This window comes from Castor canadensis, chromosome 4 (genome assembly GCF_047511655.1).
Source record: "Castor canadensis chromosome 4, mCasCan1.hap1v2, whole genome shotgun sequence".
Taxonomy (NCBI): Eukaryota; Metazoa; Chordata; class Mammalia; order Rodentia; family Castoridae; genus Castor; species Castor canadensis.
Window position 1 is genome coordinate 23,515,253 of NC_133389.1, and position 20,490 is coordinate 23,535,742.

The 20,490-nt window shown below is 32.1% G+C and overlaps 1 protein-coding gene across 2 annotated transcripts in view; it reads right to left on the reverse strand.

Moving 5' to 3' along the window:
• Window positions 1-20,490, reverse strand: part of Dcc (DCC netrin 1 receptor) — a 1,132,969-nt gene that overhangs the window by 184,267 nt on the left and 928,212 nt on the right. For both annotated transcript variants that reach the window (XM_074069811.1, XM_074069810.1), the window contains exon 14: window positions 14,019-14,129. In XM_074069811.1, coding sequence (XP_073925912.1) covers window positions 14,019-14,129 — 111 coding nt within the window. The remainder of the gene's footprint in view (window positions 1-14,018; window positions 14,130-20,490) is intronic.

Sequence of the window (20,490 nt, forward strand, 5' to 3'; positions counted from 1 at the left end):
GGGTAGTTAGTACTCTAAAAAGGAAGTTTTGACAACTTTACTCTTCATGTCACAAGGAACATTTATCAAAAACCATAAGAAGTCTCCTAGATTTCAGCCAGTTAAAGTACTAGATCTAGGGATGATGAATATCTTTTTCTAAATCACCTGCAACTTCTGACATTGGCAGACTTACTCCTGGTGACAATAAAGAAAGACTGTAGGAGGGGGTTGTTTTCTCAGGGCTTCATAAACAATATGACCTCATGGTGAGGGAATTCATTGGAATATACATCCCATAGCCTGGGCACCTTTACAAACTGGCATTGGTTTTCACTGATGGTAACTCAATGAGAAAAAGAAGGAAAAAAGCAAGGTAAGAGATAACATGATGCCCAGAGTTTAATCTTAAAGAAAAGAAAAGCACCAAAAAATTATTCCTTTCTTTCTGTGATTCTCTCTTGATTAGAGAAACTACAGAATCCCAATACCAGATGACTGACAGGGAGAAATCAACCTTTTTTGATCCATCAGTGGGACAAACATGGATTCCATCTGCCAAGTCCTTGATTTGATAAGAACCAGCAGAAGTTAAAAATACCTAAGTAGGGTGGCAGGTTGGCATGATAATCAGAACGCATTAGCAAATAAAATAAAATTCGATATTACTTAGAAACTCCCAAAGTCTTAAAATAATGGGAGAATCTAAGCCTGATTGTTAGAACATTCATGATGTGGATTTCTAGGAACAGCTGTGGAAACAGAAACCTGTCTACCCTCTGAATTTGGGGAGTGAGGGTCTTACCTTTTGCCTAATCATGAACTGAATGAATCCCTCAGGTTTTTATCCTCTAAGTGTATTCAAATCCTACATTCTCAAAGCCCCAGATCTATTAGTTTGCCCCAGGACAAACAAATGAAAATTCTACCATATTTTTAAAACACTGTGGCATTCTACTTTCTAGAAAAGCAGAAGTATTTTTCCTATAATATCTAACATGAAGAAAAGGAGGGCATCCATATATTTATCAAAATGTAACAAAGAAAGATTTATCTATAATTACTTTTGATTATAAGGGTAGAGATCAGTGAAGGATTAATTTATGCTGTATGTAGTGCATGTAACTATGACTGTTCATGGTCACCCATCTACACAATATTAATTGAGCAGCTACTGTGTTTTAGGCACTGGGTAAAGCATTGAGAATTTCAGGTAAAGCATGGTCCTTGGTTCTAGTCAACTAAGAAGAGTATGACAAATGCTAAGATAAAGTGTACTTAAAGTGCTATGTAGGTTTAGAGAAAAGTTATCTGAATAAAATTCAGACAAGGGAAACCTTCCTGGAAGAAAAACATCCAGTGAGTTTTGGAGAACTAGTTGCTGTGAAATGTATGTGAAAAGACACTCTGACAGAGGACATATGGAAGCAAAAAGCTTGAGACATGATGCAGCTAAGGGAGTGAACCTGGAGGGAAGTGTAAATAGGCCAACAAAATGGAATATCTAACTTGAGGCTGAGGACAGGGCCAGTAGAGATGAGTTTTAGCAGTGAAATGACATCATCAGATTCCCCAGAGGGCTGGGGGAACAATCAGGTATGAAGAGAACAGGGGTAAGGCTATTTTCAGGTGACAAATGTTGATGACCTAAGTAAGGTGGTGGGATGGAGTGGATGTATTCCAAATCCATTAAGAAGGAGGAATCACGGGTCATTGTGATTGAGTAGGTGTTGATGAGAGTGAAATGGAGGAGATAAAGATGAAAGGGAGCCTTCAGGGTTAGATGACTGCTAGGTGTTGGGACCAGTCCAAAGTAGGGAAAATAATCAGTGCTAAAAATGACACTTTGAGAGATCAGCTTACAATCTCCCCTATATTAGAAGATTTAGGTTCTAACCTTCTGTCTTTGTTATACTTGAGGATACTAAAATAAAGATAAATAGCAACAATCTTTAAAACTACTCATTGCCTTTCTATTTTTTCTGTTCTTATTATATAAGAAGTAATTACTTCACTCTCTTTTGCCTTCAAATTCTATTACCAAAATCAACAACCATCATGTAACTTGATGGAAAAGAAGAAAAATATTTTACATTATATCAAAAGTATGGGCACTAGTTTCAGTACTATTTAGTGAAAAATTTATAGCTAACATGTCAACTTGATATCTTCTATGTTCTGTTACATTGATTAATTATGTATTCCTTTGCCAGACCAGTAATATATTGATTTTCAATCAGGCCTTATAATAAGAGTTAATTATAATTTTCAAAGTTTCTTGGAATTCTCCTACATTTAGTCTTTCATATGAAGTTCAGTCTGATTGGAATGGAATTAAAATTATTAATTTTTGGAGAACTAAAAGTAACATGGTATTCACATTTCCCATCTAGAAGCATATGTATCTTCCTACTTATTGATGTCTATTTTATAATTAAAAATGTAAGTTATCTTTATATATATTTGTTTGCACTTATTAAATTTAGTCGCATGTGTTATAATTTAGTTTAGTTTAGAACTATATTTTTCTTTTTAATGTTTTATGATTGCTACTATAAAGAAAAGCAAGATTTTTGTCTGTCTATCTTGATACCTCTTACCTTATTAAAATTTCTAATCAGTTCTAATTGCTTCACAATATAGTTTCTTGGACTTTCCAAATGTATAATCATACTACTTATAATATACCTTTCCTTGGGTAATAACAAGTTATGCATTTCTACATTTGTTTCTTCTTTATTTTTCTTGCCAAAATCAGTATCCTATCCTGTTTTGAAAAGCAAAAATAGTAGTATTCTTATCAGGTCTGTTTGGATCTTAAAGATAATGTGTTTAGTATTTCACCATTTAGCATAATAATTACTCTTAGTTTCTTACAAAAACAATGAAACAGACTGAAAGACTGTTTACATTCCTATTAATAGGAATTTAAAACAATTGGTAATGACTAATTTTGAAAAATGCCATTCTTGCATCTACAGATAAAATACGAGATATCCTTCACAATTATTCCTTATTAGAAAATAAGTTTTTAGGATGTATTGAATATATGTTTTCCTTTATATCAGAAGTGAAAACAACTATTTTCTTAATGTAGACAAGACTTTATCACCATTAGCAAGGAGGTGCTTCCTAAGACTAAGGTAGGAAGCACCTTTGTTGACCTATCAAAAAGAACTATACTTAAAATATGACATCTAATTTACCAAATCCCACAGGAATAACATGCTACTGAGCACTCTACTGTCGTTATCTTAGTCATTTCTCACAAAGACCACTGAGATGGACGCTCTTGCTACACCTTCTTTATATAGGAGAACATTCAGGGCTTGGGGAAGTTAAATTACTTGCCAAAGAAGGGGCTGTGAGTACAGCAAGATGCAGACCTAGTCATTAAGACCATAGAACCCACCCACTTTTGAATTATATGATTAGTGATCAACTCAGCTTGGCAAGTCATATAAGTATATCAGATGTTCTGTGCACAAATCAAGATGTTAGCTATGGACAACTTTTTAACATTTTGATTTGAAATTTTGAACATTTGTCCAAGTCAAAATAATCATTTGTGCATTCTAGCTCTGAGATTCTGAACAGAACTTGCCCAGGAACTGAAGCAGATTTTAAATTGCTTGCAAAAATTGGCTTTGACTTTGCCTACTCCACTTCTTGTGCAAGATGAAATACACTTGAATGATAATACAGGATGGTTCTTCAATTTCATGAGGGAATAGCTGTTGTACTACTGATTCTCCAAATCTATCTTCCAAAAAGCAACATATGCTATCATAAATGAACTTTTCAAACGTCCATGGTAAAAAAAGTTCTATTTCATGACATGGCACCTATTCTCCTCTTCACATTTCAAATCCCCTGCTTACATCAAGTTAAATTACCAGAAGTACATATCCTTTACCCAAGTTGGAATTTTTTAACCTAAAATCATTTCAATGCTTTGTAATTGACTTTCACAAAAAATTTACTGAAATATTAATCAACTATTACATCTGTATTTGTTCAAAAGAAAAATCTATTTCATAAAATGTTACCCAATATTTTTAATCCAGGTTTCCTATACATCAGGTTCTAAAAGTTCCAACATAAATATAATTGTTTTGGGACAAATGTGTTATTTTTAAGTTTGTTTTATATACTTCCAAACATATTTGGAATCATATTACTATTGATTATTAGTTTTATTACATTGTTGTCAACAAATTTAGTTAATGAGATTCAAGAACTTCGTAATTCACTTCTTTATATTCAAGAACTAAATATTTCTTGGGTACCTGAGAAAAAATATAATTGTCTAAATGTGATTTTCCAATTTTAATTATGTCAAGTAAATATTCTACATTCTTTCGGTCTCTGAATCTGAAATAGCATTGACCTTTATGTATAATTTTTAGTTAATGAAAATGCAGAAATTATACTTAAAACAGACTATCAACTTAAATGACACTATAAGATATAATTAGAAACAATTCAATGTTAGACATTTTAGGATATTCTAGAGGCAAAAATCTTAGTCTTTTCAACAAGTCACAGTAGGATAAAATCATTGTGTTAGATTAAGAGATTTAAAAGCTATAAAAGCTACATGCAATGTATTCTCCTGGATGGTATACTAGTTTTTAAATAATGATTTATATGTAAAGTAGGCTTTTGGAGTACTTGAAGAAATTTTAATATGAGCATGATATCATATAAGCTTAAGATCTGCAGAAAATGAAAAGAAAAATAAGCATAGGGAAGAATATTTAAATATATAATTTCATTTTAATTATATATTTGTTTATTTTATTTTTATATATTAATTTATATATTTATTCATTGTACTTCATGAGCATATGTATTTACATATGTATGTAATACAAGAAAAACTTAGAGCAACAATTTGAACATGGAAATGGTAGTGCAAGCCTATAATTCCAGCTATTGGGGAGTGAAGGCAGGATAATTTCAAGTTTCATGCCAGCCTGGGTAAATGTAGTGGTGAGTCCTGTCTCCTAAACAAAATGAAAATAAAGAGGTTGGTGGCATAGCTCAAATTGTACAGTGTTTGCCAAGTGCAGTGCTCGGGGTTCATAAGTTCATCCCTCACTACTGAAAAAGAATAGAGAAAAGAAGAGAAAAACAAACAAAGATAAAAACACCTAATAATTTTCCAAATTTGCCTAAATAGTGCAAGTGTGTGTTATAAAAGACCTATGTTTATGGCTGTTACATCTTTCTTATCATTACTTATTTCCCAAGGCCTCTGTCACTCTGCAATGATTTTGACTTTAAGAAAAATACTAAAAACCAAGAGTTGCTCTTTGTTAGGATGCTAATTTTTTTCTCATATTACTGTAAAAAAAAACAGTAAACAGTGTGTCCACTGTAGATACCATGGACAGATATGCTTTTTAAATCCCACTTAGCAATCTGTCCTTTTAGGGGTGAATTTAATTCATTTATATTTATTGATACTACTATATCAAGAATTGTTTCTCCCATTTATTATCTATTTTTTATTTTTATCACCCTGTAATGAATTATAGTTTTTCTTTTCATGATGCCATTTGAACAGACTCAAAAGCTTTTTCTCTCTCTTATTATTTATTTTCCTCTTGTATTGAAAGAGACACTGCACTGCATTCTTCTGGCTGTTATAATTTCAATTTTGACCTCAGATATAACTTGAAGTCTAAAATTAATTACACCTCTGCTTTTCATGGAAACAGCACACAATTCTCAGAGCCATTTAACTTCCATGGTCTTCTCCTTTACTACTCTGCTTTGTCCTCTTTTATAACCCTCCAGAATACTATATTTTTTATATAATTGTAATTTGTTTCAATGGATTCTTATGTGATATTATTTTGATTAATCACAATCCTACGATAGTAGGATTCTTGTCTCCTTTTGATTTTTCAGAATTGTATTCTATACGTAAAATGATAGCGGTGTTAACAAACACCATTCTTCAATGTGAAGGATATCTGTGTCTCTTTTCCTTGAGTAATTACTCTAGGGTAGTAGCAATTTTTATCAGCACTTTGAAGATATTTCACTATTTTCTGGTTTAATTGTTGCTACTGAGAAGTCTTCATCAGGTTAATTTAGTTCATAACTAAGTGATACCTTCTCTGGGGAATTTTAATCTGCTTACATTTTTATCTTTATTTCTGATATTGAACAATGCCTCAAAGGTGAAACATTACTCCCAAATTTTACAATCACATATATTTTTGTCAATTTTGAAATATTCTCACTTTTTTATCTTGTTAATATATGGCTCCTGCTTTCTTTATTTTCTTGGGGAACCATGATTGCTGAAGGTTAAATTTTCTTATATTATGTGTGTGCATGTGTAAATTCTCTTTTTCCATTTATGTACCCCTCTATTCTGCCTTAAGTATAATTTATTTACATGTATCTTTGTGCTATCGATTTCATTTTTAGCTACATTTAGTGTGCTAAAAAACACATCCAATATTTTCCATTATAAGAATTTCAAGTAATGAATCTAACTTTTCTATGTTCAGATTTTATTTTATTCTAAGCATTTGAAAGGATTTTTTTCTCAAGGAAGTCATCAATTTTTTCATTTTTTTAAACATGTCTTATTTAAATATTTTGAATCACTTAAATTCTGAATTTTGGACATTTGATATTTCATGGCTAGTATCTTCATTAGATAGTATAGGTTATCAATGTAAAATTATTCTTCCAATTTCTGTTTGCATGTGTATATGTGTATTTTTGTATTGTTATTCACCAAGAATAGTTACTTTATTAACCTGAAGTTTCTTTGCTCCATTCTCATTTGTTTAATATTTTCTCTTCATCTTAAATCTATATAGTTAAATTTTGTTTTTAAAAATATATGAATGTTTTAAAAAGAAGTAAATCCAGCTTTGTTCACTTTTAGAATTTTTCTTATCAATATGTGATTTTTCTTTTTTGTTTTCATTCTTTTATTTCTTCTCTTTGCTGTCCAATTATCTTATTTCATCCATTGTTTCAGAAATTACATACTTAGAAATATTTTTTAAATGTTTTAAAAAGTTGATTGATGTGCAATTTTCACAAGGTGTTTTTCTTCTATTAAAATGAATGAAATGGAAACCAAAATAACAAGCCAGAGTAATAAGGCAAGAGAAAGAAGCAAAAAGTATATAGAAATAGGAGAAGAAAAACTCAAACTATTCCCGTTTGCTGATTTTATGATCTTATACTTAAAAAGCCCTAGAGACCACAGGAGGACCTGGAGATCTGATAAACACTTTCAGTAAAGTAGCAGGATACAAAATTAACAAACAAAAATCAGTAACTCTTGTATATATCAATCATAAACTCACTGATAAGGAAGTCAGGAAAATAATCCATTCACAACAGATTGAAAGATAAAATACCTATGAATCCACTTAACCAAGGAGATGGAATACCTCTACTAGGAAAGCAATGAAATACTGAAGACAGAAATTAAAGACACTAGATGATGAAAAGATCCATGGAACAGTCCCATGTTCATGGACTGGCAGAATTAATATTGTGGAAATAGGTGTATTGCTGAAAGCAATCTTCAGAGTCAACGTAATTCCCTTCAATATTATAGTGACATTCAATTCAAAATTCAAATGGAACTGAAATGCCCTGAATAACCAAATAAACTGAGAGCAAAAAGAGAAATGATGGAGGTATCATATGCTTGAGTTTTCAAATTATGCTACATAACCATAGTAAAAACAAAAAGCATGATATTGGTACAAAAACAACAGATAGAACAATGGAATAGAAGTTGCAGAAATAACCCTACACATCTATACTCACCTGATTGTTGATAAAGGTACCAAAAACGTATGTTGGAGAAAGGCTTTTTAATAAGTGGTTTTGTAATACTGAATATCCACTAGACATTCTGAAACTAGATCCTTATCCCTTACTCTATACAAAATCAACTCTAAATGAAAGGACTTAAAGTAAAACCTGAAACTTTGAAATGACTATAGGAAAACATAGACAAAACACTTCATGATAGAGGCATATACGATGACTTTCTGAAAAGGACTCCAATTGCTCAGGAAATAAGAATTGGCAAACTGCATTGCATCAAATTGAAAAAAAAAAAAAGCTTCTGGACCACAAAGAAAATGATTACCAGCTATTCGTGGGGGAGAGATTTTTGCCAGCTATACATCTAACAGGGGATTAATAACTAGAAGATATAAAGAACTCAAAAAATTAAGCACCAAAAGAGAAAATAATCCAATGGATAGATATACAAATGAACTGGACACTTTGGAAATAAAGAAGAGTAAATGGCCAATAAATAACGTGAAAAAAATTCAACATCTTTAAATGTCATAAAAATCAAATTAATACTATATTCTGATTCCATCTGACCCCAGTCAGCATGGCTAGTAGCAAGAATATAAAAACAAACCAAAACAACTCCCGAAAGACTAATGTTTGAATGTATGCAGCGTAGAAGGAGCATGTGCGATCATAAATTAGTCAAGTCACTAAATCAGTATGGAGGTTACTCAAAAATTTTAAAGTAGACCTACTGTATGATCCTTTTCTATTACTTCTAGGTATAAGCCTAAAGAAACCAAAGTCAGTTTAATAAGAGATACCTGCACACTCACTGCCCTATTCACAGTGTCCAAATTAGCAAAACAATCTAATTGCCCACCAACTGAAGAATGGATATGGTATATACACAACAGAATTGTATTTAGCCAATAAAGAAGGACAAAATTATGCCATTTTCAGGAGAATGGATGCAACTGTTAAGCAAAATAATTCAGTTTTATAAAGACAACTATCGTGTATATTTTGGAATATACAGGGGTAAAAGGAAATGAAAATTTAAAAAGGACTGTTTGCGATGTGGAAGATGAAAAGTGGGCAGGAAGAGGGTATATGGGAGGTTAATAAAGCAGGTGAATATCATTTTTCTACCTTTTGGCCTCAAAGTGATGCAAATATAAAACTAAAATAAAACACTTTATCTTATGTTATGAAAACTGTTATTTGGTACAAGTGTACTTATCTTTGTTAACGACAAAAGTAATGTTATTTTTTTTCTTTTAACAACTTTACTAGTTTCCTATCACTGCCATATGCAGTGGCTTAAATTATCATAAACTTAGTTCCTTGAGACAACACAAATTTATTATTATTTTATATTTCTGGATGAAGTTCACCATCAGTCTCAGTGAGCTTAAATTAAAGTTTCCGCGGGGCTATTTTTCTTCTCAAAGCTCTCAGGAGCAAGCTTCTAGAGTGCTCACCGTCCTTAGCGCACGGCCACTGATTCTGTGTAGCGATTTCCACCTGTGCACTTCAAAAACAGGCAGCACAAACAGATCCCTTGGCTGAATTTCCTGGAGTATACTTCCTGAACTTCATCACAAACTCTCTCATTTCTTTATGCAAGACATTTACCTAAGAACCTTGGGGAATTCTAATGATCTTGGATATTTTCAAGCTGAAATTTTGAGGTACAATATAAATATTTTAAAACTTCCCAGCTGTTAGTAATAGCAATGTGCTTTCCAGGGAACCCTGAGCAAACAGTGTGGTTTGGCTTTATAATTACTTTAACAAAACATCCTAATTAAAAGGGCAACCCATAAGGAATTGGGGTGTTTCTCCAAGTCACGGTTCATCTTCAAGATGTTTATAACAAGCAGAGAAAGCAAAGAGAACTCAGAAGTTAGAGGTGAAAGGGAGTTGCCTTTAACAATCTGCACATAGTACTACTTCTGTCTAGCTGATTTTTAGGTGTCAGAGTTACAGTTATAAGTAGACCATTTTTGGGGTTCATCAGAAGACTGGGTGGCATGGGCAGTTAAGTAATACAATGTATCTAAGCAGTGTTTATGTCCCAGTTTCTTTCCAACACAGCTAGATTTCTTTGGCTATAGCAAAAGAATGACTTCCATTTCATGAGATTTACAAAATGAGACCTCCTTATCCGTGCTTTGAGGAAAATCAAAGCAATTTTTTGTGTAAATTTCTGACTTGGATACTTAGGATTCAAATCGTCCTAACATTAGCATTGAAAGCTTTAGTGGAAGTACTTTATATATCATTTTATGATTTAAGCATTTGTTTGAATAACTTAAAATGAGATGAACTGTTAAAGAAAACATTCTTCATTTAAATATATATTAAAGTATGTATATACACACACACCTATGTGTAAATAATATGTATATACATGTTTATGTATGCATATATGTATATGTATATACACATATGTATAGACATACATACATATATATCCATATCTATATATGCTGAATAGTCTTCTGGAGCCACTTATGACCACAATCAAGATTCTAATCCATTCATCCATACATTAATTCCTACCAAACATTATACTTGTTAATATTTGACTGATGCAGTCAAGAGCAGCAAACCAGAAGGAAGGAAGAATAACAACCACTTTAAGGAAGTATCTTAGTAGAAAGTGATCATAGGTCAATAAAATGTGAGGGCTTTAGAAACAATCCTATTAATTTCTTATAGAGCAACCGAAAGCTCCATTCTTTATTTTTACAGATTTAAATGGTCTTAAAGGGGTTTTAGTTTGCATTATGCTTAAACATGAGCAATCGAAATCATGATCTATAACAATATTACATGCAAGAAATATCAACTTCACTAACTTCCTTTTTCATTTACCTTTTATTTTCAGGTTGCTATTGTGTTTACAGTGAGAAGGGAAAAGAATTGTTTTAGTAATTATCCTAATAAAGATGTAAAAAAATGAGAAAAGATGCATAAGTTGAAAAGTGTTATAATATTAGACTGGTAACAGATAAGGTGAAGTTGTGTTCTGAACTAATAGTAGTAGAAAAAATATTCCTAAAGGCATGCTTTTTCAAGAATGTCTATATGGTATTCCATACTCTTCCTTATAATCCTGTTTGTCAAAAACCCCTTTTCCCTCAAATTTCTAGGTCACAGACTACTTGTTTGAAAGATTTTCCAATCAGTGCAGCCATGATCTGTTTATGTATCAATAGTGCTGTTTTTATTTTCGAGTTTGTACTCTTCATGACTCAGCATACTATAAATTATATTTCCTAATAACTGATCAATACTCAAATAAGGAAAAAGTGAAGAGGAATGCTGCATGTAGAAGAGAGGTGTTCTTAAAGCAAGATCATCACTGAAAAGTTCAAATACATCCAATTAAGCATTTATAATTACACCGCTTACGAGCACAACACACAAATTCTTGATTAAAATAGGTTTTAGAATTGGAATTCACAGAAGGCATGGATATGAAAACCTGAGTTAAAAGGAAGTTTTGTACTATTTAAGAAGCTGTGATTTTATATTTTGGTTCTACTTAGATTGTGACTCATTCAGAGTCAGGAGAAAGAACACAAGTCAAGTACTGAATCTCATTCTCTCTGGATATTTTATAGGACCTCCATCACCTCTGTTCCATTTATTTTCATTCCTTCCAGTAAGAGCTATAGCTCCTAAGATTTGGGTAAATGACATGACCTCATTTCCTAGAATCTTTTGCCTTGAATCACTGGCTACATTCACCAAGTCATTGCTGTGGGATTAGTGAGAGCTTCGTTCTCATCACCCACACTGGACCTGAATTCTCACAACCTAGTCTTGACGTCCAGCTTCGTGGTTCCTAGTTAACTTGAGCATGTCAGTGACCTATTTTTAGCTTAAGTTACTCTTCTTGAAAGTAAAGCTAATAATACATACTCCATCACGGTAAATGAGAGGATAAAGTAGATTTTTAACAAGGGATACTTTGATTAAATAAATATATGTATGAATGTTATATGATCTATTGGTGAATGATATGAATTTTGTGAAATGGGCTTTGGCATAAATTATATAACAAATTAACATCTCAGCCATTTCAAGTTATTTTTCTGCAAACTCCAGTATTACCTTTAGTATTGTCCTAACTAGGTTGCCTATGTTTGTCTACTTCTAATGCATTTTTTGTTCTTTAGATTAATTTCTTCAAAATGCAATTTTAATTTAATTTTCTAAATTAGTGGATAAACAAGTAGTTGATTTGAAGACATTCTTTTTTTGTGGTACTGGGGTTTGAGTTCACGGCTTATACCTTGAGCCACTCTACCAGTGCTTTTTTGGGGTGAGTTTTTTTGAGATAGGGTCTCATGAACTATTTGCTAGGGTTGGCTTGGAACCACGATCCTCCTTACCTCTGCTTCTGGAGTAATGAGGATTATAGGTATGAGCTATTAGTGCCTGGCAAAAGATATTCTTAAGATGATGTTCAAACTCTGGTCCAAATTTGGTCTTGCCAGTTTAAAACATGCTTGTGTACAAATCTCATCACATGCCATCTCTGTGTTTCAACCTTGGTTGTCTTTTTGTAGCTCCTAACAGTGCCATTGTCTGATGGCAAATTTGGAATTATCTTACTCTAACTTCCCTCCTGCATTTGTAACACACACTTTTCCATAGCTAATTCTCACTTGTCTTCAAGTATCAGTATTAATGCAAATATTCCATTTGTCTGTCTTATTTACATCTATCTATCTATCCACCTATTTATCTATTATTTATCTATCAATACATCTGTCATCTATCTCTATCTATCCACCCATACATTCATACATCCTATGTTGGATATTAAAATTATTGAACTATATTTACACTACAATAATCTCTTTTTCCTGTGATTTCACCTAAAATGTTTTTGTATACCCTAAGTTTCATGAAGAAAAGATTACGCCTTTCTTCTTTATTATTGAATCTCCAGAGATAAGCATAGTGCTCAATGCTTGGCAAGTCTTCTATAACTATTCTTTGAATTGAGGCACTGCCACATTGCAATGATTATCACTATTGTGGAAATAGCATCTGTTCATTGTTTTACTGACATCATAATTATTTTAACAAAACCAGATTTATGATTCTACTAAAATCTAAGTATCAATGGTGTTATTTAAAAAAAATAAGGTTGGAAAGATGGAGAAGGAGGGTAATAAAAAGGAGTTCAAGAAAGATCACTTGAGAAATGATCATGGATGAATTAAGACAAGAATGAGAAGGGAAGGGAAGAAGAGATAGAATGGTATGATCAAAGGGAATGGGTAGAGAATCTTTACCTCCCATTTCTACTTCAATAATTTCAGGTCCATAAATTAAGAAATAAGTGATTCTCAATGTTCAGTATTTAGGCAGCCATTTTGTGCTATTATGTTTTCAACACAGAGTGGGCTTTTTTATAGTCTCCTTTTTCTTTGGCCAAATTTTAATCTCCTATCTTTAAGTACACTGATCATAACTTACTTCCTTTTCAAGTGCCTCTCATTTTCATGTATCTCTACCTCTTTTATAAGACAAATTTCATATGGTACATCTATTTTATCAGTTAGACTTTTCTTCCTGTTGCTACATTTACTCATTTCTCTTGAATTTTATTTTATTTTTATTTATGCATGGTGTTCTCATTTGAAAGGTGATATCTCATCACTGATTTGAAGATTCTGCTCATATTTAATTTTTCAATATATGGATTTTATATGAATCTTAAAATCTCACCCATGAATTTCTTAAGATAACAATTGGTTAAACAAATTAAGTAGGTTGTCCTTTATTTCAAAAAATCATAGTATAAAATATGAATACTGATACCAAAAGCAAGTGAAAATACGTACTGATATTTTGCAGAACCATCATAAAGAAGCCAGAAAACATAAGCAATCTATTTCATGATTACTGTCAGAAAATACAGCAGTTCTTTTCAAGAAAGTGGTTATGGATATTTAAAACAAAGAAATAGAAAAATACTATATTTCATATTATGGTGAAAAAAGTAACTTATTTTAGGGTGGCAATTAAGGCACAATACCATAGTGGCAGAGTAGCAACTATTGACATAGCATTGTTGATTACTCTGTATTTATGAATGGTTCTTTGTTTTGTTTTGTTTTGTGTCTGAAGAAATGGGAAAAATAAATGACCATTGAAACTGAGGTAACAAAGAAAAAAGAAATCGCAGTGAGATAGGAGAATGGTCTTACCATCTAGATCGTTCTCTGGAGTCTCTGCTGTGTACCAGTTGGAAGGTGGTCCAGTGCCATTGACAGTCATGGCTGACACTTGGAAACTGTACTGACTTCCCTTCTCCAGTCCTATGAAAGAATTTTTCACCAGAAAAAAGTTATTGAACAAGATTTTCCAATTGGGTTTCAAAAGTTTTAGAAAAACTTTATTATTAAATAATATGATATGCTTTACATTGCTTGTGATTATTGTGGTAATTATTGCTATTTTGACTAAAAGAGCAGAAGTATCACAGTATGAAATCAAACTGTGCTCATATATTTTCATGTATTTCTTCCAGTTTATAAAAATGTACCACTGAAAATAGCCTCAGGGCAGATGCAGAGTATAAAATATGAACGATGAAGAAATAATCAAAAATAGCAAGAGTCATTTTTCCTCACTCTTCAGAGGAGCCCTGCCTATAAATCAGAAGTAGTCAGTATAAAAATTTATGTTTGCATCATTCATTCAAGGTCAGTGATTATGTTTACTTTGGCCCAAGAAAGAAGAATCCAAAGCCCCTGCTCGTCACCAGAAAATAGCAGGGCTTTCATTTCTTGAAACCATCTTTCCAGCATATGTTCTTTTGCATCAGTTTCCACATTACAGATGAATGAAGTTGATCTCTATGATAATTTAGACATGGTATATTATACACATTGATAGCATTAAGGAGTATTGTAGAGAGCAGAAAAACTACAAGTAGACAAAAGAGGTCCCATGCATCATTGATCTAATAAGTCTAAATTATGATGTAAATAACTTTTCTGTTACTTAAATCTCATAGCAGCCAATTAGCATGGCAAATTATTATAAAATAAATGAAATTTATTCCTGTGGCATGTGTGTCTCCCCCAACACTTTAGTTGCTATTGTAATATAAAGGCGACCTTTTAAGACATGATTAGACCGTGAGGGTCTTGCCCTCATAAACAGACTAATGCTGTTATCATGGCAGTGGGTTAATTATTGCAAGAATGAGTCCCTATTTAAAAAGATAAAACTGTTCCCATGTTTTCTCTATCTTGTGCACTTGTTTGTACTTCCACCTTCTGTCCTGGGATTATCCTTGCCAGACGCTGTCACCATACTCAGATTTCTCAACCTTCAGAACCATGAGTCAGATAAGCCGCTATTGTTTACAAACTACAGTCTGTGTAGTCCTGTTACAGCAGCAGTAAATGAACTAGAATACTTGTTAAAAGACCAGTGTGACACTTTTAAGACACTGAAAACTCAGTTAAAATTGCCACGTCCTTAAATCTCAGTGATCTGAACAATTCTGGTAAAGATAAAAATGTAGTTTTTTCCTATTTTTCTGTCTTCTTTCCATTAATATAAAATAAGCATAAATACTGGGTTCTCTCTCTCTCTCTCTCTCTCTCTCTCTCTATATATATATATATATATATATATATATATATATATATATGTATATAACTAATTATTGGAGAAATATGCTTATATTATGAAACAAATTATATAGCTATAGATTTTTCTATAGGAAGATGAGCACGTTGTAATATGGGAGATTCTGACTCACCACTAATAGGAGAGGATGTTTTAGGTGATGGCTATAAAGGACTTAATAATGCCAAAATAAAGCTGTCTCTAGTAATTAATACTATTAGAGAAAAATACTTGTTAAATTTATCTACACAAATATTCTGTATAAAGAGAAATTCTGTTTTCTAAAATAGTTTCTGATTTTATAAAATAAACTCTAAATTCCATGTACTGAGAATGTAAGTGGCATGCTTTTTTTGGTCACTGGTGTTTTAATTTTATGTTAATAGGGTTCACTAGAATGCCTGGTACATAAAAGTTCACAAAAATCACCCCTGAAAAATCCAGTAAAACTGATTGGGGAGAACAGTACTTAACACAAAGGAAATGTAGGATAAATACAGCATTCAACATCATCAAAATCACAAAGAGACACTTTTGAACATAAGGCTTTTGTGATCCCTGAAGTAGTCTTATACTCACTTCAGTTTGTTAACATGACTTTGAGTTGATATTAACATTTTTTTTACTCTTTCATTGGCACAGTTGTTGATGACTGAGGCAGAGGGATTACAGAGCTCTTTTGGGAAATTAAAAAATTAATAAAGAAAACTCCTAGAAGAAGTGCTTACCTAATCATTGCAGCTTATATCTTTCACAGTGGTCTTGTTTGTAATAGAATTTTGATTCATCAAGAAGGAACATGCTATTTATGTTAGGTAGAAATTTAACTTCATTTTTATTCACAATTGATAGACAATGTCACCAGTACTATGACATTGTCTCTAACAACTGAAGTGAAAGGATATCTGTGATGATCAGTTTTATGTGACAACTTGGCCAGGCTATATTACCCAGGATATTTAAACACTAATCAAGGGGATGAAGGGCAGGTAGTTTGCAGATGGCATTCAAGTCTATTTGCAGTTGGTTTTAAATTATGGATACTGTCCCAATGGGTCAGCTCCATATTGGTAAAAGGTCTTAAGATCAGAGGAAGGCTTCTCTGAAGCAGAATTTCTACTTGTCGGTATCAACTTCAACTTGAGAGATCCAGCCTGTGTTATAATCATTTAAACTCGTTCATTAAAACAAACCTCTTACTTGACCTCCCACATTTAAGTTTGACTAATACACCATTTTATCACATGAAATATTTTGACATATGAATGGAAATATTTTTGATTGCCAAATTATCTTTCTTTTATTCACCTAATTTTGAATCAGGTGATTATTTTTACATACAGAGTATCAATTTTAATATAATTTAGTTAGAATTGCAAATTTCTTCTAATCATTTTGCCAAAGTTTTATTTATATATTTTGAGTCCAGAATCTGTCAAGTCATTAAATTCAGTTTTGAGTAAAACATAGCCTGTAATTGCTTGAAGTTAATGATAGGAAGCAGTCTAGAGACTACATTTTTATGAATCTCTCCCCAGTGGCATCTCACTTGGCCAGCCCAAGCTGTTTGTTGCAATATCCCTTCCAACCATGTACAGTAGGGGAACTTTTCATATAATCTTCTCTACTACATCTGCCATGAAGTTTGAATACCCAAACAGATTAGTGGCCAAGGTTACTCTGAAAATCCTGCTAAATTTCTTTGAAGTATTATGCTTTATTTTCAAAAAGAACCTTGATTTTGTATTTTATAGTAGAACTATGGAATTTCTTTCACTATAAATACCTAGAAATACTAAGTTAGGCATAAAATATTTAAATATGTATATAAAATGCTATTAGAAAAGGAAATCTTAAGTAATGACTCGTAAAATGACTCATTTAATGCTAAACATCTAACAATGTCACCATGTAAATAAAGCAGAGATACCTTTACAATGAGGAATTCTTTGATGTATGGGATCCATTTTCAAGTTTCACTTGTTAGAAAAGTTCTTTCTTAGATTATACCAAGTCTCCTTTACATAACATTACACACAGATGGTCCTAGCTTTACTCAGGTAGATTGAAAAAAATCAAATTCCTCTGTTAGAATAAGTTCACCCAAGTCTTTAGATTATAAATTCAGTGTCTTCTGTATCAATCCTTTTCACCAGAATTAATCTCTTTTCTATATCTAAGTAAAGATAGTGATAAATAGAACAAGAAAATTTGGCTGTTTAGGGAGGTAATCTGGATATTATCTTCAGAATTCTAGTTTGAAGATATTCCTGTTTTAATTCCATGAGGGATGCTTGGCTGAGCAAGTTTTAGATGCACTGAAAACTCTTAGAATCTGTGCTGCACATATGACCTGATTAGCTAATAATATAAGTTTCCATCTTTTAGTGTTCTTGTAAAGATCAATTGACAAATTTCTTATAAAAATAAGTTATAAAGTCAAACATTGAATGGATGTAAAGATAACAAAAACATTGTATCATTTGATTTTCAAATATACTGATTTGGCACAGAATATATTGTTACTTCCTTTCTAGATATGAGGAGATTATATTTAAGAAATTAAGCAAGTCCTGTCCTGTTGTTTTAGTTAGAACCTGGTCTGCCCTTGAATACAGAATCTGATCTCTGTCTCAGCTCCTGCTGGGCTCCAGAGATCCTGCAGTAAAGGCCCACTGGTCTAGGTTGGAACCAAAGATAGATATCAGCAACAAATGAAGGCACAATGTAAATATACAAGGAATTTACGTTTAGAGTGATTATAGCAAGAACTAAATTATTTGTAGGCAAATAGAATGCAAATAATGGTACTATTACTGTCAGCAGGTTAAAGTAACAGATCAATAACACCTAAACTTCAGTTTTAAAAAAAGTTAAGTTGATCTCTTTCTTAGAAAAAAATGTTACCTTGTTATAAAGAGGAAGCATACTCAAGAGTTATACCAATAATCACAATGATCAAACATTTTTCTTGGGGGGAGGAGAGAAGATCCAGCTCAGCTGATATTAAAATATCGTTAAATGCTTCATTCATTCATCCATTCATTCACTGGAGATAAAGGAAAGCCCATCTGTATTTCTGTGTGCATATTCCTAGAAGTAGGTATTTTGTATGTGTTTCCTGAATTATGATAATAAAGATATTACACAATATTTTAAAAATAGATGTGTCCAGAAAGCTTTGATTTTATCTTTTGTAGAGTTATTCATCTCCTTTAGCTGCAAAGGGCATCTTAACTTCTGATTATACAACAGATATCTCTTCCAGTATCCCTTTAAACCTTCATTCAATCACACATTTCCTATGGTCAGCAACACTTTACCTAAAATTTAAAAGTTAACAGCATTTTGTGTAGAATTAGGTTTGGATTGTATTCCATCACTTGCTAGCTATGTGAACTCGTAAACCTTACTGACTCTCCCTGTTTGTCTCGGTTTTCTCCTCAATAAAATGGGGATACACAAATATAAATTATTGTTAAGATTAAATTTAAAAACATATACAAGACTTTTAACATAGTGGTTAATGTCAAATTTCAGTACATAAAGTCATGGTTGTTATTTTTGTAAATGTTAAATATTATTTGCAACATCAATAATCTTTTAAAGAATCATGAACAAAAGTTGTTACTCCACAGTAAATTAACAATGGGAACATGATATAGTGCAGGAGTATATAACTAGAAAATGGTGCACCTGCCATTCATTTGTGACTATCCTCTTAGTAGAGATTTCTTCAGACCTCAATTATCTCTTTTGTAAAAGAAGGGGTTTGGGTGAGATGCACAAGATAATTCCTGCTATTTGTTATGAGTCTATTGTTAAATAAATCAGTGCTGTGTGTTTAGATGTGTGTGTGTATGTGATGCCTAGATGTTTCTACATACAGCTTATTCTAAAGACTGTATTGTATAGCTAGCAATGGTTTTCTCAGTAATAAAAATTCTGTGTTGAAAACAAATTATCTCTGTTCACTTATATCCTTAATACTAAGAGCCTTCAAGCTCTATAATTTTTTGTTTTATTTCTAAGTTCTTAGATCATATGGCAAAAGATAGTATATTATTCTATGTATAACTTCCTTAATGCTAACCTTGTTATAAAATTGCAATCCTATTGTTTCAATTTTTCAGCCCATAAAATATCAATGCATATTTATCATTACATTTATCCTTTATTGGCCATGAAATATGAAAACACTCTTAAATTCAATTCCAAACAATGTTTTCTAAAAAGCACTCAGTCATTTTAAAAAACAAACTTTAAAATTTAATTGATATGGGTTCCAACAATAAAACAGAAAACAGAGATTTAAAATCCTTGTTATAGCTCTGAATTACTTTGTTATTGCAGATGTCTCATTATCCTAGTAAAAAATATACACAGCAAAAACCACCTGTCTAACAAATAGAGGATATTATTAAAAAAAAAGTTTGATTCTCTACATTTGACTATTTATATCATACAAAGCAAGCATTCGGGCATTTCCAATTTTCTAACAGCCAAATCAATATATCCATGCATCTTACAGGCATTGAAAACATAAAGTCAAATCCCATACATTTTACAACACTGCAGATTTATATGGAAAATCAATTACTTCTACTTACAGCAAAGTATATCAGTTACTAGATATGACCTGGGGATAAGTCTAAACCACAGACAATCTTCCAGTGCATAGTAATTCCATGCTTCTCATGCTCTTGAAAACATTCCCAAGATGTCTAGAAACATAGCACGTGTTTCTGAGTCTAAGTCACAAGACAGGGGTGAAAAAGGAAGAGACTTCTCCAGGCATAGTTGTAGAATTTTAAGGGTATTGCACTATGCACTAACTCTTCTTATCACTTTAGTTCAAATTAAAAGGGAGTATATGTGATTTCTTACAATAAATATCAGTTATATTTACAAATGTCACTGCTTGGATTGTTTTCATTCCCAAATGAATTTTTATAACTCTTGAAACAAAGAAGTAAAAGTGTGAATAAAAGATTCAAGTTTGGGATTCAGATTTCTATAGAAATGTGGCTGGGTATT